Source organism: Lycorma delicatula, chromosome 5 (assembly GCF_047948215.1).
Source record: "Lycorma delicatula isolate Av1 chromosome 5, ASM4794821v1, whole genome shotgun sequence".
In the NCBI taxonomy this organism is placed as follows: Eukaryota; Metazoa; Arthropoda; class Insecta; order Hemiptera; family Fulgoridae; genus Lycorma; species Lycorma delicatula.
In genome coordinates, this window is record NC_134459.1 from 59353715 (window position 1) to 59377776 (window position 24062).

General features: G+C 30.6%; 1 protein-coding gene across 2 annotated transcripts in view; it reads left to right on the forward strand.

Annotated features, from left to right (window-relative positions):
- Nucleotides 1-23573, forward strand: part of LOC142324992 (uncharacterized) — a 46227-nt gene extending 22654 nt beyond the window's left edge. The window contains exons 1-3 of one of the 2 annotated variants that reach the window (XM_075366210.1): nucleotides 553-708; nucleotides 17764-18213; nucleotides 23454-23573. In XM_075366210.1, coding sequence (XP_075222325.1) covers nucleotides 705-708; nucleotides 17764-18213; nucleotides 23454-23527 — 528 coding nt within the window. In that variant the 5' untranslated portion in view covers nucleotides 553-704 and the 3' untranslated portion in view covers nucleotides 23528-23573. Of the gene's footprint in view, nucleotides 1-552; nucleotides 709-17763; nucleotides 18214-23453 lie in introns of those variants that run through there. The other variant, XM_075366209.1, reaches the window with a different exon arrangement.
- Nucleotides 23574-24062: the final 489 nt, after the last annotated feature.

Below are 24062 nucleotides of genomic sequence, written 5' to 3' on the forward strand. Positions count from 1 at the left end.
ATAGGCTATGTCTTAATATAAACTTCTAAGAAAACCGCGTATGGTAGGAGTGGTGCTGATTAGATTTAATTTAAAAAATAATAAATGTCATAAAATGTATTGAACCAAAGAACAATAATTAAGATAAGTTAATATTAGACTTATTACCATCCGTACGCAACATATTACAATGTACTATCAAAACTGATGAAACGGGTTATTAAAGATGTTTATTACACTTATGATATAAATTAATACTCTGACATTTAAAATGTTAAAAATAGATATAACAAAAATATGTTTATCGTAATATGTATTTCATCATATTTTAAATTATATATGTATCCCTTTAAAATTATTTTATTACTAAAATAATTCTACAATACATACGAAATTAAATATTACAATAAATGCGTACTTATGTTAAAATACATATATACGTATATCTTTTCTTTTTTTTTTAAATTTCGTTAATGAATTTAGATAATATCGTCACTGTTACATAATGTAATTTATTAATATCAAAACAATCTATATTTTATTTCTAGTAGCGTTATATGTTTAAAATCATTAACCTTTCCAACATTGTTTAAAGTTAAATTAGTATTCTTTATCACATATATAACACTTCAGAGATTGGTCTTCTAAACGGTTTATCCGATGTAATACTATGTGTGTGATCAAGTTTAAGGATTATAGAAATAAGCTGTCAAAATCTATACTTCATGTGTAAGTTTGTTTTTTTCTAGATAAAATTCTTTAAAAGCATCTTTTTAGAATAATAATTCTGAAGGCCGTATTTTTTAATTATTATGCAGACCTTTTAACTAATATATAAAAATAATAAATGAATAAAATAATAGTGACGCAATTACGTAAATAAAAATACATAAATAAGACAAAGATTTTAAAGGCATTAAATTGCTTTATATTTGGGTATACATTAAATATTCGTTAAATGTGTATAGAAATAACTCAATTTTATCTAATTAATGTTATTTAATAAAGATTCATAAGCTGAAAATGTACTATATACATATGTAAGGAAATTATTTAGTTTTAAAATATAGGTCAGAAGTTATTTTAGATCTGTCAGAATGCCACCGATGCAAATGCCTCGGCAGACATTTCCATCAGTATATTTACACAACCTACTATCGCATTCATATGGCCTCTTTCAACCACGATCATAACTTACAACTCTCAACTATCAAGTTAACGTTCGCGCCTATTTAACTTAACTCTTCCTATTTCTAACTTCAATAAGTTTTATCGGTGAGATAGACCTTTTTATAGGTGTATTTACACAACTTACTCTTTGTAAGGCTCTTCCAACCACAACGACATAATTTTGTCGTACAATTTAATTTACTTAAAGCCCTCTTGATTTATTTAAAAATTAAGAAACAGATTCACAAATTTAATAAGCCTAATATCAATTTAATTAGCGAATATCTCAGCTAACCCCTCTATACCGAAACGCCTACCTTCGAAAAGTAAGCACCTAGTCGGGTCCCTAACCATCCGGGTTGCTATTCTACCTATACAACTATAACAACATCAGACACCCTCAGCCATCCTCCGCAGGGTTAAGAATCTAAGGAAGCCAGCAAGTATGTTCCATTCTCTTTCGGTTTTCTATTTAATTTGCTGATCAAAACTAGAATCGATCTTCGCAAGCTGTCTAGCTACTTTGGTACGTTCAGCTTCGTACCTGGGGCAGACATATCAGACAACTCTGATACAGTAAAAAAAAATTTACAAGACAATGGTAAGAGTTATGTAACCTACGGAATACGAATTTCGGTGGTAGATAAGTAATGGCCACGCAGATAAACGATTGAAGATTGTAAACTGATTTTAAAAGACTGAATTAGGAAGCTTAAAAGAAGACTAAATGATCTCGACTCTGAAATAAGGGACATCAGTAAGGGAAAATAGTTGCAACGTCATGGTCTTTCAGGAAGATGGAATCTAGCCGGTTTCCTAGTAGAGATTATGAATCTTGCCACAGGAAAATCAAAGAAGAAGATCCAAAACACCTTGGAAAAACTCAGTTCTGGTAGCCATAAAAAGAAGAAGATTCGATAAGAAACTAGGCGATCGTAAACAGTGAATTGTACAGTGCGGGAAAACGAGCTTCGATGTTATAATATCCTCGTGTAAAATACAAAAACTCCTCACTAGAGCAATATAGTTTCTACAAAAGGAAATTATTTAATTTTAAATAAATTTGTAAGAAGATATTTTAGAGCGTTCGGTAATTTATTAAAAATAGAAACTGAAATGTAAAAAACTCATTTTTTGAATGCCACAGAAACATAAAAATCATATGAGAGTAAGTTGAAAAAACTTAATTTTTTATTGATTTCTTTTTTTAAGCGTTGAAATACGTATTATCTGTTTATTTATAAATAAAAGATTTGTTGAATATTTGATGTTTTTATCGAGAAGAGGTAATCCTTTGTGTACTTCTAATGTTTATAAATCGATTAGGTGTGGTTATGTAGTTATTAAAATAAATTCGTTAGAGTGGTATTTTAATTTTATTCAATTAATTTTTTTCCTAGTATTATTTTTGATAAGGAAGTTGTCGACTGAGGGGTCAAATTGAAAGAATTTAAGCAAAAAAAAAAATTATTAATTAACTTTTTTTTGGAGCAAACGTATTAAAAGTATGAAATGGTAAATAAAATGATTGATATGATACGTTTTATAATAAAATTTATTGATGTTACCACATTTAAATCACGTGATTTTTGTTACAGTACGACAATGCTGTGGAATATAACGTATTATTTGTATATGTATTATTGAAAAACAACTAATGATACTTAACAGATGGATATAAACATCCAGTCGTAGTAAACAAATCTCTCCCACCATCCTAGATTAAAAATTGTATAGATTAAACATAGTTTGAAAAAAAAATTAAATAAAATGAATTTTAATGAAATTCCTGTATTGTACGAGTAAAAAGGTTTGACAAAATCTACTGCAGAGATTAACAACTAAGAACTTTTAAGAAGCCGTGATCATGACTCCCTGAAATTGGTCAGCGTTTTTTTTTTTTTGTGATATTTATTTTAATATAATTATATATTTTCCTTCTAAATTATTAGTATTATTAAAAATTTTGTACTGCAGTGGAAATTATGATTATAATATTACTTAAACAGGAAATCTGGTATAGAATACCTTAGAAAGCTTCATTAAGTAGTTAATAAAAACGAAGGTCAAATTTAAGGAACGTGTTATTTATTTAAACATCCGGTTTTTATTTTCCTTGTTTGTCTTTCGAAAACGCTCATAATAAAAATGACATTACCAATGAATTACAGTATTACTTTACCGCCTGTTAAAGGCTAGTATATTACGAAGGGAAAGTAATGTTTATGGTTAATAAAAGATATTGCCCTCTTAACCTTATGAAATTTCCTAAACTAAAATTATAGTAAATATTGATGTGAATGTGAAGTGTGCCTGTGACACAGGTGGTTCTGACGTTATGCCTTTACGTCAATTTCAGTACCACCCTGCGTGAGAGAGTGGGTTTTTAGTGGGTCCCACCGCGTAGGCGGTAAACCGCACATACTCAGTATGTGCGAGCTGCCGGGCGTTTGGTTCAGGCAAATTTTCTCACTTCCTACGGAAAAAAAACAAAAAAAAATCCAAATTATAAAAACTTTCTTTAAAAAATATGTGTGAACGTATTTATGTTTGAGAGTTGTTTTTCTTCATGGTACATTATAATTTTCTTATTTTTATACTTCGTGTACAATTTACCTTTAATAATTTATTATAATGTTACTAGTGGCCCCTTGCTCTTTCACAATGTTGTTATTATTATAAAGTAACTTTATACATTTAGAAAAAATCGGCTAAAATCGTATTTCATTTACAACATTTCTAACCCCAATCCCTTTGATTTTACTTTCCTTTTCTATCACAGATAAAATTTGTTCTCAAAACCAATTTCTATTCCGTCCAGACGTTCTACTTGATAAATCGGGTTGATTTATTTTATTCTGCTCTGGATGGCCCACAAATATGTCATCAAGCATCGACAGACCTTCAGAATGATTTTCCTGTAGATAATAACCTCGGAATATTTCCTAAATTAAGGAATGAATAAGGATTTTTGAGGATTTCTTAGAGTAGACTCAAGTTTGGGATGCGAAAACGCTTGATGATATGCCTGTTGGTCATTCTAAGCAGAATAAAAAGAAATTCACCCAAATCCGTCCAGCAGAATACCCACACGGACTGGAAATAGGTTTCCAGCCTAATTTTTAATATACGCGTGTAAGATAACCTAACGACACGAAATATTTTTAATTCCTAAAACCAGTGTCACCAGAATAAGAACAGTTTTCAACCCTTAAGACAGAGGAAGGCATAATACAACTGTACCCCTCTAAAATACACTTAAAGTTTTTACTGTTTTAAACTAATAAATTTAATAAAATAACTAAGATTATAATTAAGAACCGGTTTATATAAAATAAAAATAAAGAATTAACTTTAACATTTCGATTTAATAAACCATCATTATCAAAAATTAATTAATAAAACTATGAAAAGCAATTTAAAAAAATTTGTAAGATTCATAAAATAAAAAACAAAATCTAATAACGTAAGATATAATACAACCTGGTTCTGGTCTGTTTAAATAGAATGGAACCTTTTAATTTGCAATGTGGCTTAAACTGGTCTATCTGAAGATTGTCGTCAGTTTATTCCGAATGAATCTTAAACTCAACACAAATTCTAAAAAAAACATCAACTTTTTAACAACATTTCTTGTGATTTTCTAACTTAGGATTCATTTTAAAACAGAATTTACAATTAGAAATTAAATAAATAAGACTTTTTTGAAATTAATTTTACATAGATTTTTTTTTTAATTGTAAAACTCTTCTGGTAAATGACACAGCATTCGAATAAAACAAAGATTAAAAAAGCATTACTGGACTATTCACCATAGGGATTTAACACTGATAGATTCGAAATTAATCCATTCATACCTAATTAAAACGTTTTAATGTATAGAACCTATAAATTTAGTCCTGTAGAATTAGGCTTCTCCATTTTTCATTTCACGTATTACATGAAGTGACATTAGGTCGATTGTAGAGATTATTCCCAATTATTTTGTACTATTACATATACTATTTATAATTTTATTCTAATTATTTTAGAATACTATGTCACACTATGATAGGACGAGTCGATATTCATTTACTGCGATTAAATATGCTATCACCACCAGTTATAACCAGTGATAAAATTTGGTTCTCAGCAAATTTTACAGCTTGTTTAATGCTTTCAATATCATTTATTATGGTGTACAAAAAGGAAAATTTAATATTAAATCACACACACACTCACACACTCCATACCTCCCACACACACACACACACACACAAACATAAATACACGCACACATTAACATTATTGCTTTTGTAGTATGTTAAAAAACGTTGTACTATGTGAAATATATTTAGTTTAAAGTTTATATTTTAAATTTTAATAAGTTGATCTTTAAATTAGTACAATAAGTGATCCGTACTTTGACCTGGGAAACATTTCTGGCTATTGTATGTTTACGTGAATTTAAACGTTCGAGATTTTTCATAATTTGTCTAGGTTTAGGTTAGGGTCAATTAAAGAGTTTGCTGGGCAGTTCTATTTTTATATATCAATATTTTTTGTTATTTTCATTTTTTTTTATTGTATAATAAACAAACAAATCGTTATTCATAAATAATAAATGATTTATTTGTTTTTTGCTGATTGAAATTTATTCTGTAAAAATTATTTGCCACTAATTGGGTATAAAATAATTTATAGAATTTTAAATATTAAAGTTCAGCTCTCCCATAATAGTAGTATTAAAGATTAAAAGTTGAAGGATGAATAAAACGAATTCGTGTATCACATCATATTTAATTTCTAAGCGGTACCGTTATTTTCTTCATTTTTACTCGATCTTCGTTCATAAGGATAAATTTCACTAGTAAGGTATTAAATCTGATAAATTTATCTATTTATTTGTATTGATTCCGTCCTATCAACATACCACACTGTATTTTACATAAACAGTTTATGTTTGTTTCTCTAAACAACAAGGCTGTTGTTGTTTACAACACTTTGGGGTCAAGACTTCGCATGGAAGTACGGCAAGCACTGGACAAGGGGGTGGATAATGGGGATCATCCTCGGTTAATTCTTCATGGATGGCCCAAGGAGACATTTATAGCTACTGAAGTTCTTGAGAACGTTGCTGGTGCTGATGGACTGGCCTGGGTGGTGGACTTAGCCCAGGGTGCGGAATCTTGGGCTGATTCTGAAATGTTGGAGACGATACCCTGAGTGGGGCCGATGCTCTGTTTAGGCTCACTGTGGGCGAGCCAGGTTCTCGGCTCGGGCCGAGGACCTGGCTGGTAGCGTGGTACCAGTGGGTGGAATGAACATCGTGGTAGTAGTTGATTCTTCCAACAGTGAGGAGCGGTTGGTCTCACGTATCGTGAAGTCCGCCAGGTTAGCGTTGGCCGCAAATCCTACAGCTTGTTTTTGTGGGTCTCAGGGGAAGATGGGGCAATACATTCATAAGGTAGCTGAATACTTGGCCCGGAGGGGTTCCACGAAAATTCGTATGTATTATGATATATCTTCGTTGGGGGTTAAGGAGAGTTAACTTCACGCAAAGAAATCAGTGGGACCCCCAACCACGACTGTAATGGTGAAGGCGGCGGGACGATCATAAACGGACCTTCTCCGACGGATGAGGTGAACATCTTGTCGGCGCGCAGAGCTCAGGGAGGGAGAGGACCTTCAGATACGAGTTCAAGACACAGGAGATGTAGCTACTGTGTTAAGGCAACCAATATTGGACAAGGCTGAAGGCACCATGGTCACGATGAGTAGGGGCGTTCGGCGGGTACACTTACTCATTAAAGACGTTGACGCCCTTACCTCAGAGGAGGATTTGGTACGTAATATGGGTAAGACTGTTGGTGATTCGTTTACCATCGATGCCCTCTCCCTGAGGACGTCATATGGCGAAACAAAAGTGGCAACGGTGGCGGTCCCTCCTCTGCTGGCGATAGAATTATTGAAGGTTGGTCGAATTAGAGTCGGGTGTCCACGAGATCCGACGAAGAACATTGCTATCGATGTTGGAGTATAGGGCACCAAGCGGGGACTTGCGTCGGTCCTAACAAAAGCGGGTGATGTTTCAATTGTGGGGCTGAGGGGCATCTTCGAAAGGCTAAGTATTCGCACTGCAATCCCCGTCGGCATGCTCTTTGAGGCTATGGCTGCAGGGCCGCTACCCGGAAATGATTCCTGTTGTCTTCAATCTTGGGATGAATTTAGGGTTGGGACAGCCCGTCCAGGAGGGATGGACCGCTTAGGTGTTCCATCCTTGATGATTGGGCGGGGACTCCCTTGTGGCTTCGGATTTTGGAAGGTAAAGTAAGACCACACTCCCGATAGGGGATCCCTTAGTGGGAGAGAACATTAGTTTTCGACGAGGCAACTTGAGGCGAAGGCATCTCATGGAGCTGTGTTAGGCTTGTCCGGCTCCCTCGGGGGGAGGGATAAAAAATGATGCACTCAACAAAACAAGAAGGTTTATGTTGTTAGTGTTTTTATTTGCTTATTTTTATATAATTGAAAACTCTTCCCCGTTTGATCGACATAAAACTTTAATAATAATTCATTTTCTTAATAAATTCTGAAGTGTTCAAAACGTGACGCAACCTTATGGAAGAATGTTTCCTTCTTTTGTTGCTGATTTCATTGAGAAATATTGAGAAAAAACGGGTCACACAATGCAGCAGAGATTATTCATTGTCTCTCAATACATTAGATATGCCAGTTATGTCCAGATTAAAAGTGCCTTTACAGAAAAATACATGGTTGCACTAAACAAGACCTCCATCAAGCGGCTTTACAAGTTCCAAGAGATAGGAAATGTGGGAGACACAGCCAAAAGTGGTCGACCGAAAGTGCTAACACTAGAAAATAAATAAATAGATGAAACTAAAAATTAATAAAATAAATAAATTAATTAATAAATAAAGCTATAAATTTATCAAGCGCATATTCTGTTAATCCCAGGAAATCTGTACAACGCCTATATAGATAGTCTGGCCTCTTCGTTGGTAGTGCCCGCATAACACTGCGCAAGTGTTTAAAGATCACGGTGTACACAGATACACTGTGTAATTGCAGTGTATATGTAACGCCAGATAGAAAGATCGCAATGATTGGTTTCGGCCGACGAGCCATAGTTCCATCTTGATTGATACGTAAGTGCACAGAATTCTCGCATTTAGTGTAGGGAAGATCCAAGTAAGCTGCACGAGTCTTCTCTGCACGGATAAAAAGTGGGTGTTTGGTGTGTAATTTCACGTAGGCGAATCTTCACGAAATTGTTTCGTGACACAGTGAACAGCGAGCGCTACATACGGGTGGTGCAACAATTTGTAAACCCTATACTTGCAGACCGGCTGGAGTACAACGTGGTTTCAGCAGGAAAATTTTACGGCACATCACTTTCTTTCACACTTTCTTGGATCAGTGTTTTCATTGGCAAGTGATTTAAAAGGGATTGTGACCCCCTCAGTCTCCTGATTATCCCCTCCTGACTTTTTCTTGTACGGATACTGTAAGGTTGTTGACAAATCTCATCCTCACATCTTTCCCGAATTGCAGAGCAAAATTGAACGAAATGTCGAAGCAATTTCTCAACAAACGTTTCAACATGTGTTTAAGAGCATGCAACGTCGTATTCAATTATGTGAATCGCATAATTGAAGCCACTTTCAACAGCTATTGTAACTTACTCATTTTCTAATAAGGTTGCGTCTTTTTTTGAACACTCCATATAAAATCAATTTAAGCTGAACTCAAAAGTTAAATCTTTTGTTTGGTAACCTCACCCAGTGTTTATTTGTAAAATGTTAACAGTTTAATCCTGGTAAAACAAACATCCCAGAAATTAAACAGTCAAAAACAAATGTATTTTTATCAATAAATCTATCGATGCATATATTTGAAATACTCATCGACTTGCTTATCATTCATTTCCCGAAGAATAGTTAAAAATTTTATTTTGGCATCATTGTTGAGGGCTCTTTAGAAAATAATAAAAAAATATTGTAATTATCTGTTTTTATAGGTTAAAATTAAATAGAGCTTGTAATCGGCTGAACTAGAAATTTAAAAAGTAATAGGAATATATTTATTTTATACAGAAACTTACCAATAAGAAGAAATTTTTCCTTACTTTCCTCTAAGAGGGTTTAATGAAACCAACCCATTTTTTTTTAAACTAGCTAATCTCATTTTAGCTTAAGATTGACGCGTTAATTTGTGTGGAACTCTAGCAGTATCTCTCAATATATCAGTCAATAAAAATTTGAAAGTCAGCGCAGATGATAACTCTACATTACAACATATCAGAATTTTCTTTTAAATACCCCTCTCAAAAAGGATAGTTATATTAAGAAAGGATTTCATATTTTCCGTATATTTTATAATCTGTTTATGACAGAAGCTAGAACTTAGCTCTTCTTTTTTCTAAAATAAACTTATATTTTAAAAGACAGAGTTATCTCTAATTTGGTGAAACGAGATTACTAAAACTCCCTAATTCCGTGAATATTTCTAAAGCGCTGACTAGAAAGTAACTTAGACTAGTAAGCGCTGACTAGTAAGTAAGTGACTTAGACAGTAATTATGAAATTTTATGGAAACATACTTTGAGATTCCTCTTTAGATGATCCTTAAAAGGGGGAGATTAATTAATAAAGAGATTTCGTAATTCCAGTTTATACTCCGGAAGTGATAGAAATATTTTATTCAGTAGTGATGTTCCGCTGAGATTAAATTTATACAAGAATATTATATATATATATATATATATATATGGGAAAAATTTATTGGTTTACTCATTGTAAATTCTTCTGTATCTCGAATAGCTAGGAAACTGAAATTTAACATTGTCATTCCTAATTGAATTTTCAGGGAAAAAACAAAATTAATTTAATGAACGGCTTTTTTATGTAGTTTTATAATTTAAAAAAGAATATGTAAAAGGTAAAGAAAAGCATTCGTAAACTTAACATATAGCCGACCTACATGGCGCGAGTGGTAGCGTCTCGGCTTTTCATTTGGAGGTCCCGGGTTCGAATCCCGGTCAGGCATGGCATTTTCACACACGCTACAAATCATTCATCTCATCCCCTGAAGCAATATCTAACGGTTATCCCGGAGGTTAAAAAAGGAAAACTTAACATATATTATTGGTCCGTACAAAGATATATATTATACAAAATTTCAGGACGAAGTCGTTTTGAAATGGTTCTTTCTTGTATATAATTTCTCCTGGTCATTCTAAATAATAATTTTTAACTTAATTCCTGGGAGAAGGAATAAATTTTATCCTCTATTCAAATTTACTGGATAATTGACAATGTCAAGTATCATACATTTGTTAACACGTTCTACGCATATATTTTTTGTATGAATTTATTTAATCTATTTTTATTGAAAGTAAATGCCAGACTGAAATGAATTAACCAACATATTATTATACCGTTGATTACATGACGTAACGCACATAACTTCTGCGTCTTTGAATAAGAAAAATTATTTATTATTCTGTAAAATGTTGCAAGTACGATATAAAGTAATATATTATTTATATTTATTTCTTTAATACTGTTGGCAATAACCATATATATATATATATATATATATTTATTGTATATTCAACAAAAAATAATTAATATTTATTTAAAAGGAATGCATTTATGTGCAATATTTGCATTTCATTATTAGCACTCAAGAATTAATTATAACAAATATTTGTTCGTATAATTTGAATTGAATATATTATTAAATAAAAAAATCCTTTCACTTAGGCTGTTGTTTTTTTTTTCATGAAAGGTTATTTCCTTTGTGGGGTTTTCCGTTTACGCCTACCTTGTTAATTAAATAATTTAATTATACAATGATTCAACTTATAAATATAACTTAACCAGTTAAATATACTTCGTTCTGGTTAAATATAATTACAAATATTATTAGAAAATCACAATTTTAATATCCGGTATTATTCCTAGAACCATTTCAATAACCTATAATCAGAAATAGAAACAAAAAACAAACTTCAAAAAAATATGTCTTATGTTAAAAGTCATTTCAATGTCATTTGTTTCGTTTCATTAGTGTTCCGGACGCTTTGGCAAAAAAAAATTTGTTGCTAGTTGGAAATTAATAACAGAAAAAACAAACTGTTTTCGCAAGAGAGAGAGACCTCTTACAAACAGGAGAGAACTCCTGTTTAAAATAAAAAATCTTATGTGGACACTACATGACTTCCTCGAATGCCTACTAAATTATATATACACATTTTTAAAAGTACATAAAATTTTATTTCACTAATAACTTCTGATTTTATTCATACTTTTTTTATTGTTATTATGGAATTATTTATTTTAAACTTTTTTTTACAATCACAGGTTAATAATTATTAATAAATTAATATATTTATAAAAACGTTAATAAAAAAAAAAAGGAAATGAAGTCGAATTCGAACCGATGTGCGTTCCCCTTATAAGATCCAAATATTTCATTAATTAAAATTTTATTTGGCTATAACTCTTGAGCCAATGAAAATTTAAGTACCACTTATGGTATATCGTTGAAAAACTCTCAATGTGGGCTTATTACTGCAGTTAAGAAAAAGTCGAAAAATCAATTTTTTTGGATCTTGAGCTTTTTTGGACTTTTTGGTCAAATCAAAAGGGGAGGTGCACAACTGGATGTTACAACAGTCGTAAATCTAAAATTTCAACATCCTACGGGTAATCGTTTTTGAGTTACATACGTACGTACTTATGTACAGACGTCATGCCGAAAATAGTCAAAATGGATTCCGGGATGGTCGAAATGGATATTTCCGTTGAAATCTGAAAACCGAAATTTTTCGCGATCACAAAACTTCCTTTATTTCGTACAAGGAAGTAAAAAATAAAATGTCATTCGAAGCACCAGTCCTGTGCTTAGGCCTTGAAGTGGATATTTATAGCAGTATAGATCATAAACTAATATATGAGTTTGATATTCCTGTTTCCTTCATATGATTATTTTTATACAATTCTCCACTCCTTATTCTGCATTATTCTCTTAAACTCGTTGTACATATAATAACTTACAAAGAAGATAGTATGATAATAAGATACAAGATAGGTAAGATATATTATTCTTTTTACAAGATTCTCCTACAAACTTCTCCAATTCTTTTTTATTTCGTCCTCTATCAACCCGCCTTAAAATTTTCAAATTTTCCTTTTTTTCAACTTAAAATAGATTGTATTCTTTGTTTTCCTAGGTTCTTATGTTCAAAATTTGGTACCATGAATAAAAAATCCGGGCAAATATTTAAAAAAAATTATTTTTATTTCTAAATCTTTCTTAGTATTTGATATTGGTAGGTTTCTTTTCTGCTTAAAAGCACTCATAGGTTTTGAAAGTCTGCTTTTTAATTATTTGTTTTACTCTATCCACCTTTAGTTTAACTCTATTTCTTAAATGACAACAATAACTTTTCTCTTGTTTTTTTTCGAATTGAACTTATCTCCCACAGTTGAATCCATAACATTTATTATTTCTAATTAATTTCCAGTTTCCATCGAAATAAATATATTATCAACGAATAATACTTTATTCTCCTTGAATTGCAATTCCGTCCGTAAGTTATTCTTCTAATTCTTTTTCTGTTTCTTTCTAAAAAAAAAAAGAAACGGGCTTTATACCTTGTCTCACTAATTTCATTGTTCTAGAGCTATGTTGTAACAAGGAAAGTATGGTAATGGATCAAAAAATGGTGTATGAGTTTTTTTTTGCATTTCTCAACGTTTCATGACCCAGAAACCTAAAAAAAAAAATAAATAAAAAAAATAAAAAATAAAAAGAAATAGGGGTTAATATATTCGTACGTACGTATGTACGAGTGTCGGCGTGTTTGAAGCTTAATAATTTTTGATTGGGTAAACTGATTTTGATGAAATTTGATACAGATACTCATGTATTGAAGTAATTTGTTGGTAAAATTTTGGGGTCAATTTTTTTCTTAATTTTACAAATATAACCCCAGTTTATATTACGCTCAGTACATACATGTATGCTTCTCTTACCATTAAAAAAGAAAAATTTGCCACAAAATTCCTCCTTCCTAAAAAATAAAAAATGTTATAGATTTATTGCGTATTTTTTAACCGAATTATTTTAATGTCTTCCCAGGCATAGTAGTAATAGTGCAAGTGATCCAAAAAAAATTTCTTTGGGGAAAATATTGAGGGCGCGAGGATTAAAGTTTAAAAATATTGATTTTTGGAACTTTTTAAAATTATTTTTTGGTTTATTTAAACTTTTAATAATAATAATATTTCATAATAATTCACTTCCCACCACAAAAAAAAAAAAAATATTAGGTAACTTTTTATCAGTTGTACATTTTTCAGTGGATTTTTTTTTTTGTTTCTTCTATTTAACCTAGTAAGCGTAGGAAAAAAACAAAAATTCTTGGAAGGTGATTTTGGAAGAGGGGAGAACAAAAAAAAAAGTACCAAGTTTTTTGAATTTAAAAAAGTTTTTAATTTATTTGAATATATAATTGCTAACCTTCGCTCGCTAGTCAATGTTAGCGAGCGAATTGAGCGTAGGTTAAGTTTGGTTAGATTATATTTATAATTATAAGCTTAATAAGATTATTAATCTTATAAGATGATAAGCTTACAGTTATAATGCTTATATTGGACATCTCTCAGGTATATTTGGAAGAACCATGTTTGAATAAGATCGACGAGTAGAAATAAATAATAGATTCATGAGTGAAGAAAGCGTAGGTTAATTTTAGTTAGATTACAGTTATAATTTCTTTGGAATTACCTCCAATACCTGTCGGATTCCGAGAAAGAACTTACAATTTTACCATAAAACCTTATCATAAACCTTGTCCCCAGACCAAAGAAGAAATGTTAGGTAATTTTTTTCATGTATAATTATATTTCTACTACATAAGAATAAATAACCTGTGTCACAAAAGTATTACAATTTTGTTTTTAAATTTTTCCTACATTCCAGTGATATTTTTCTTAACATTCTAATTTATTTTATATTATTAAACTTTTTTTTAAAATCAATAAAGGGATTTACGTAGCAGTATTTTTTTTCTTCCGCCTACCTTCCAAAACTAATTTGAATCTAGTATTTCATCTTGCGTTCCGATGTTTTTTTCTGAAATTGAGAAAATCTCACTAATTGTAATCTTCTGTAAACACTATAGCAATTTGGAAAAATGACATATTAAACTAATACTAAAATTCTTAAAATTCTGAATGTCTGTAACTATTTTATTACTTTAGCTACTTAGATGCGTTTTCAGTCTCATTACGTTAACATATTAATGTGTATAGCATATTAGTTCTTCGAGGGAGAAAGAGAGCTTGGATTATAATTTAATTTTTATTAAACTTGAATTGTATTATGACCCATGTTTAAATCTTTCAGAGCTCTATCAAATTTAGTTCGATATATCGAGTCTCCTCTGATTGATCATACATTTCTTTTTCTTCTACTGCACCTTATCAAATTGTTCCTCAATTTACATCTTCCATCTTCGTTTTTTTTTTTTTTTGTACTAACATCGGTCTTCCATTGAGATATTTAATTTTTTTTTAACGTGTATCTTATTTTTTTATACGTAGCATCTGTTTCTTATGTAATTATTTTATTAACATTACTGCATCTTTCTTTTACAGATGAAATTCTATAAATATACTCTATATAATCTTAAACATTTTCCGCTTTCATTTTAAAATTACATTAATTACTCTTATCTTTTTTAATCTCTTTCTTGTTTATTGTACAAATAATAATAATCAACCGAAATAAATGCGCTTTTCGTTAAAATCTTTGCATAATTGTACTTTTTTTATCAACTATTATTTCTTTATTCCTGGTAAAACTTGTTTATTGATCGTTTTTACATATTTATTTGCTGATATCATCTTTATTAAGCACCATTAATATGACGTTAATACAGTCATAAATATTTATAGCCGCGATAAAAGAACAATTTTCTCATAATTATTGGAACACGCATTCAAATAAGATTTAAAGTAGTTACATTAAAATAATTTAATCATAATTTCTGTTCAGTTTTGTATAATTAATTGATTGTTAATTATTATTAAAATGTTATGATGGAATATTTATATTTTTACTTTATTCTTTTCTTAGGTAACATCTGATGAGGTCAATATAGAATTTTCTCTGGAAAATTAGTTAACAATATAAAATAATAAAAATTAAAGAAGCAGTCATCATTTCCTCGTGATTTTTCTTATTATAAATTAAATTTTTATAAATGTTCATTTACAAAGTAAATTTCAAAATTATTGAATAGATTTAAATCTTTCATTTTACAAAAATTTCAATTTTATCATCGTAGAATTACATAGAAAGTAGATGTGTAGAAACTGAAATTCGTAGAAAATATCGCGTTTTGTACTGCTAGAGATAACGTGCATTATAGAATTATATAGAATATATTTTTAACCTCACAGTATTTTACAACGTACAGCGAAGGGACACTTAATTAAACTTTCTACTATTAAACATAGAAAATTCTCCTACCTAAAAACAATTTATCTTATGGTTCAAGATTACCTCACCCCAGGCCTTCACGAAGGAAAAACTCAAAACTTTTAAGGGCATCTTAAAATAACATACCGAGATACCTTGTATCTCGGTATGTTATTTTTTCTAATTTTACCAATTATTTCAGGACACAATAGGAATTTAGCAGGGAAATTTTGCACAGTTGTTTTAAGGTCTTTTAGCTGCTGAATTTTTTCATAGTTTTAGTACAAAAGTTTTTTCGGTTACAATATTTATTCAATTTATCTATTTTTTGAACCTAATTTTTTGCACGAAAAGTTACAGATAGAAATTATGGGCTCTTTTTTATTCAATTTTTCAAGTAAAAAACCATACGAAATGATAAAATGTAGTACCCCCTTAATATCCAAAAATTTCAGTCAGCTTCATTTACCCTTGGAACCAGAAATCAGGTTGAAAGTTTTCTGAAGCTATAACTCGAAAATTAAGCATTTCTGAACCCGATTCATATTTATATGAATGTTCTTTCTTTATTGTATCGATCTATGTCGCGAAGCGGTAGCGCCTTTCCCTTTCATCCAAAGGCTCTAGGTTTGAGTCGCAGTCAGGAAGACATTTTGCCTGCCTCTTACTCGACGCTTCGCTTCACTGCTTAATTCCCATCTCGTGGGCGCCAGGTTTTAGCTTTTTAATTAATCTTCTTGAATTTTTTTACGACAATATTTATATCAGGCTATACATCCTTGCATTACAGTAAATCAATACTAAATAATGAAGATGACAAAAAAGACTTCTTCAAATTGCCTATTTAGGCAATATCATTTTTTTCATTTAAAAATCTTCCATTAAAATTGAATGGAAAAATTTATGACAGGACCATTACAGAAATTTCATGTAAAAAATAAAAAAATAATAAAGTAATCGATTTTTTATTGAAATCAATTAAAATGACATCTGACATAGATTTAGGAGTTAGAAAATAATTCTTTAAACTTTTTTTTTATAGAATGAAGCGCTTATTATACTGAAATAAGGACATTATTATTGTTATTAAGGACATTATACGATAAAAGAAAAGCCAGAAAGGCGTAAGATATGTGCCTTTTAAAATCCGATGTTGCAGAAAATTTAAAATTTTGGATACTGGTAAAATATACGTGAAGAATTTTGGAAAAGAAATTATGCTAATCTTGAATTTAATAGAGAAAAATATAATCTCTTAAAAGAAAGAACAAGATTGATAACCAGTATTTTAAGATATTCAGGGTTAACTAATTTTTTTGGGGGGTAATCGGAATATTTGTTTTGGGGAGAACATGTTTAACGGTGTAAAAAATTAACTTTTGTTATTTCGACACCTGCCCGTATGTAGGCATTTAGAATATGTTTTGAGATACATATGAAAATTCACAAATCAACCTAAGTGTCGTTTCAGCGCACAACACGAAAATTTCTTTGCGAGCTTTTCTGGGTAATACCTCATGGTTTCTTTTAGTAAATGAAAATTGAAAAAAAAAAATTATTTATTTATCTATAAAAATGGTGACCGGACGTTTTAGACGGTCAAACGTCCAAAGTTGCCTAGATTAATTTTTCTCAAATAGGGTTTCATTTTCTTTATGTAAAATTGTCCAAAACGAGATGTGCTAATGAAAAGAGGTTTCATATTCATAGTCTATAACGTTGATGTAGACGTTGACTACAAGCCGGCCTTCATGGCGCGAGTGGTAGCGTCTCGGCCTTTCATCCGGAGGTCCCGGGGGTTCGAATCCCGGTCAGACATGACATTTTCACACATGCTACAAATCATTCATCTCATCCTCTGAAACAATACCTACCGGTAGTCCCGGAGGTCAAATAAAAAAAAAGAAGAAAACAGACATTGACTACAAGCTGCCGTTAGTACATTTTACTTTGAGCTGCTACTCTGAAATGTTCTAGCAATAAAAACTCTGTTTGGAAGTTTATTTTTGTTTAAAGAGCACTAATCTAGATTTGTTGTGGTATTTTATATAATTAATTGTGTTGTTTTTTTTTGTCATAAAACTTATTTTTTTATGTTTTGTCTTTTTTATGTTATAGTGGGAGTATTATTTCAAGATGTTCAAGTTACTGCCACACCAGTTACGATAAATGAATCTCCATTCGCTGTAAATAAAAATGATAATTACGAATTAATAAATCCTGAACGGTTTAAAAATAGAATTACTAACAAACGACAAATATTTTCAAATAATTTTGGAGGTAATAATAATAATAATGATTTTGATGATTTATTTGTTTGGGGAAGTAATCGTAAGCCATCTAGGCAGACACCTTCTCGACGAATAACAACTGAGTTTACAACGACGTCCAGTAGTGTTACTACACCCACAACTACAAGTAGTTCACCGACTCCTCCCAGCCGACCGATTGAAAACGAGTGCACAAGACGGTGTTTCACAACACCGGCGTTTAATCCAGTATGTGGTACAGACAAAATTACATATGTAAATCCTACAAGATTGAACTGTGCGAAAGACTGCGGCCAGAGTAAGTTAACAGAAATAATTTGTAACTCCCTTAATAATTATTATTTTACTTTATATTTAAATTTAGATTAGTTTTAAAAAGAGCGATCGTTCTGTAATTTCTCTTGCAGAGGTTGACACAACTGTGAGACTGAAAATATACTGGTTTGTTGACATTATTTGTTACTTATAACCCATAGCTTATAAACGTACTATGGAGCGTATTCAGTAATTTTCCTGCAGACTCCTTCCTATGGTGTTGAATGAGTTGTACGGTTTATAAAAAAAAAGTTGTCTTCGACTATAGAATTTGGTTAGTAATACATTTTTTGAACAAGCCAAATTTGATACCTGTTGAAATTCGAAGCTAACTGATTGATGTGATAAATGAAAAAAAATATACGAAGTGGCGTGAAATGTTTCAAAGCGATAGTGCAAAATGCATTACAAAGAGTGTTCTGGGGGACGGCGATTATTATCTCCATATGATATAATCATAACAGTTTAAGAAGCGCGTTGATAATAAAAATTGAAAAAAAGACTGTGGAGTCGAAATTCCGGATTTGGAATAAATGTTTTCTGGATGTTTCTTGAACAGTTCATCCTAAAATAATCCAAGTAAACCTTTTAACCAAAGTAGTTAAAAAAAGATTTGTGTGAATTGAGTACTACGCTTGTCAGATAAAAAAAAACATATGGCAAAGAAATACGAGAGGGTACTTTGGATCTTGTGGATACCTACAACAAATTCCTTAACGTTAGCAGAGATTAGGTAGCCTTAAAATAGATAAAGATATGAATTTTTATAGGGAAAAAATGTTCTACTTTCAATAGTTTCATTCAAACATTCTTTATTATTTACTTTCAAAATAACCATCGTAGTTTTAGGTTTTATTACAACTTTAGGTATTATTCTGGTGTATTTTAACAAGGAAAAATTAATTACACCCAAAAAATGACAACCTATCAACATAAATAAAATTTTATACTTAAGATCAGGTGATCTGAAGACAATCAACTCACCTTCCGACTGATTTGTTTATTAAGTAAAAATCTAAATAAATAAGTTCTAAAATATATATATATATATTACTTTCCTTTTTTACTTTCATGGCATCATATTTCTAGAGCAATGATTCTCAACCATTTTAGCTCCACGACCACCAAAAAGTAAAAAAGATATATAATGAATATTTCGCGATCTCCCCTCCCCCCCCCCCACCAACAATCAAATGCAACCTAGTTAAAACTATTTAGCTGCGTTCATAGCGATGGGTATGAATATGCATGTATGAAGTGTACAAACATGAGCAATTTAAAGGTTCCAATTTGATGTGTACATGCTCGTTGTAATTTGGTCTGCTTGCTTAATATTCGCTGCAAGAACGTCATGTTCGAACATACATATGATACATTTGATCAAATCGTGCTCTCAGCAGCATAAAAAAGACGTAAGGGATTTGAGAATGTCAGTTTAGTTTCGAATGCGAAGCCTACGTTTGATACCTTTATTTAAATTTTTTAAAGCCTAGTTTCATTGAAAATATAATAACTAAGGTTTCGATTTTTTTATTGCGCAGTCAAACGGTGTAACTGTTCTTTTTTTTAATTAGATTCTTATACAAAATGGATAAATGTGTGAAAAAACGAAGTGAGTCATCTACATCCAGTGAATCGATTGGTAAAAATACAATATTGTACAGGCAGTTAAATTATAGTTTTATCTCATTGGATGGAAAGCCACATGCGTTGTTTGCTTTTAAGTCCTCTTCGATAAAAGTATGAATCCATTAAAATTAATTCTACACTTGAAAATTAAAAATCCGGATGTGTTTTACACATCCGGATTTTTACAAGCAACCCCTTGGAATTTTTCGAAAGAAAATTACATTGTTTGAGAAATAACCAAGCTTCTACGTACTAGTAAATCAAGCCATACTGATAAAAATACACCTGTAGCACCTTATCTCATAGCATTAACAGTAGCTAAGATATCTAAATGCCATCACAGAAAACCTCATATTGCCTGCTGCAATAATTGATATGGTCAGTGTTTTAATAGGCGTGGAAGAAGCAAAACAACAGAAAAAATTCCGCTTTCTTACAACACAGTATTAAGGCTAATAGATGACATGGCTGTTGATTTTTGCTATCAGATAATTCAGCTAGTGAGTTCAAGTGAATTTTTTATTATTCAATTTGATAAATCAACAGATGTGGCAAACATTTTTCAGTGCTTATGTTTTGTGAAATATGAATACGATAGGAACGGATCAGTCAAAGAAAATATGTTGTTTTGGAAATCAATACCCGGTCATGCAACAGGACAATGTCTTTTTTATTTTTTTTATTTTTATTAAGCTACTAACAACTATAAGATGGATTAGATAAAATGTATTGCAGTATGTAGTGATGGTGCAAAGGCGATAACAGGAAAGAACAGTGGATTAAATAAATAATTTATTTAGTATTTTTTTTAATAAAGATCGTCTTATACGAAGGGCGGTCTGTGAAGGACGTACTGCTTCCTTCACAAACATGCTCTTGTCACAGAAAATATGCCGGAAAATCTGAAACAAATTCTTTGTAAAACTGCAAAAATGGTTAATTTTATTAAAAGTCGACCATTATAGAATAGGCTGTTTGCTAATCTATGCGATGAAATGGGCAAAAAGAAAAAAATTTCTTCTTTTCCATATAGAAGTCAGACGGTTATCGCGGAGGAAAGTGTTAAGCCACTTGCTGGAATTGCGAGATGAATAAATATTTTTCCAGGATAAGCAATCGCCATTCTCAATTTTTTTAAAGAATAATGAGTATATGTTGCTGTTGGCTTACTTAGCTGATATTTGTGCGAATAAGTTTCGTCACTTTGTGTGTTGGTTTAAAATATACAAATAATAATTTATATAATGTTTTCCATTGTTAACCTTTAGCCATAAGGTTTTAATACAAAAAAGAGGAAAAATTTATTTTAAACATCATTTATAAAAAACTGATAAAATTTCCCGCCCTCAAAAAAAAAAATTGATAAACATACAATGCCACTTCATTCATAGGGGTACACATCTTAAGGACTATAAAAAAAAGTGTCAGGAAATCTTTATCTCATTAAAGAAAAGGTTTATTGGGTATTTACGTGATAGAAACTAAGCAAAAAGCTTTTTGACAAATAGTTGTATTACGCTAATAATTGTTGTATCTATTACGCTATTGTATTATCTAATAAACATTTAAATGACAGTAGTTTTAATAAAATAAATAAGGCCACTAAATGTAAGTTACGTATCAGTTCAAAACAATTATAAAATAATTTTCCAAAATTGATTACACGAATTAATGATTTAAAAGCGTAAAAAGTAATAAACCGTTATTTTTTTTAATTTAATTTATTATGCATATATTTTTAATTATTATTCGGAAGATCTTTATTATGTAATGCGCATTTGCATAAATTGACAATATGCATTCCAATAGATTGCCGCTGTGTCATGGTCCGAGTATTTATTGCAAAACTCAATTATGTTTATTTATTTATATTGGCAACAAGCTGATACTCGATTACGGTTAACCTTTTTACGTTATTACAGTCACTTTTTTTCATAATGAAAACTGAATTTTATTGTTTAAATAACTATCAAAATAGTTTTTTACTATTTAACGAACGACCAGTTCGTTATTGAATTTAACATATACGTATGTGTGTGAAGATTTTTTGTCTCGAACTTTGATTTTAATTTCGGATTCGGATTAAGCATCGTTAGAGGATTACAAAAATACACGATCGGCCGTTGGGTTTACCTCTCAAAATGGTCGTCAAAATTAAACTTTTCTAATAAGCATTACACAATAGCGGTGTAAGCTATGAAGATGGTTCGAAAGCACTAATGTAAGATTTACTAAAATATATAAATAACACTTTTGTAAATCAAGTGTAAGACCCCAAAGTGGCGGAAAACTAATTTTTTTTAATAATTGAAAAAAAATATGCCATAAAACCGCCAAAACACGAGATAAATAAATTATATTAACTTAGCGTATGTAGAAGTTACATATAATCACTTTGTTAGAATGAATTAATAACTGAGAGAATAGTAATAATAAGAATATTCGCTGGTGAAAGGCTTATTTCATCGATTACTGATTTTATTATAAATTTTATACTCTTTCATATGGTAGTGTGAATTCTTTTTTATAACTTTAGCTAACTGATTAAATTAGTGAACCTTTTTTATTATTAATTTCTGTCACTTTCAGAAATATATCTTGAAATGTTTTCGACGTAGATTTTTTTTTATGTAAAATTATTTTATGTCGTATACCTTTGGTTATTTACAAGCTTAATTGTGTCTTTCCGTTTGGAAAGGAGATCTTAGTCCAGAAAAAATATTTAATATAATTCATTTTCTTAATGTGTACGTTGCAATTTGTTCAAATGATGAACAATAAGCGACCATCCTCACGGCCCAATGATATGAAAATGATAAGTATAGCATGTAAATGAGATGAAGTCTTGTACAGATTCAGACCGACCATTTCTAAACCCACTGGGTTGGTCTAGTGGTTAACGCGTCTTCCCAAATCAGCTGATTTGGAAGTCGAGAGTTACAGCGTTCAAGTCCTAGTAAAGCCAGATATTTTTACATGGATTTGAATACTAGATCGTGGATACCGGTGTTCTTTGGTGGTTGGGTTTCAATTAACCACACATCTCAGGAATGGTCGAACTGAGAATGTACAAGACTACACTTCATTTACACTCATACATATCATCCTCATTCATCCTCTGAAGAATTATCTAAACGGTAGTTACCGGAGGCTAAACAGGAAAAAGAAAGAAAAAGAAAGACCGACCATTTCTAATACGTGTGGTTAATTGAACCCCAACCGCTAATATACAGCAGTATCCACGGTTTATTGTTCAAATCCGTTTAAAAGCAATTTAATACAATAATAACACATTCTCTGAAATCATTCTGATATTTTCTAGAAATTCTTAGAAACTTCCAATTTTGATCAGTTCTTGTTTAATATTTGATTTGAGAGCAAACACACATTTCAAAATAAAATTAATCTTCGAAATATATTATTACAGTAAATCATAACCGAATAACCGATTTTAATTAACGGCACTATAAGAAATTATCAACCAGAAAGTGAAAAAACCATCTGATTCGCTGTTTTAATTTAACTTTGAAGTTGTTGAAAAGTAATAATATTTGATAATAAATAATTAATTTTCTTTTTAATTTTTTGTTACAGGAGTGGAAATCTCACATTACGGAAATTGTATTCCAACAGGGCCTCGATTACCTTTTCCAAGAAGAGATAAATAATGTTAGATAAACCCTTAAAATGAAAATATATTATCTATTTATGATCTATTGGTGTGACTGATTCATTAACAACAAACATTTATCGACATTTTACGTGACTGACGTCTTTCGTAACGATGACTTCATCTTTCTTCCCTGCGTTTTATTAATTTATTCTTTAATAATTCATAGATTAAAATAATAACTACCTCATAATTTTTTTTTATATTTGAAAAAACTGTGACAAGTGATACTTTGTTTTAAAAAACTAGTAATTTATTTATTATTTGTTGTACATTTTATTTATTGTATTGATAAAATTTATGTAATAATTTTTTCACTTTTTGTAATTACAATTTTATTTCTATATTTCAAAGAAAATTGAAGTATTATGTTACTGGGAAAATTTGACACTGTAAAACAAGATTTATAATTTAAACCACTATTAACAACTTAAAATATATTTTATATTTTTTTCATGAAATTTTCTTTTTAGTTGAATAGGAGCTAAAAGTCTGAAAATTTAAATCTACCTTTAATAAAAATAAATCACTGT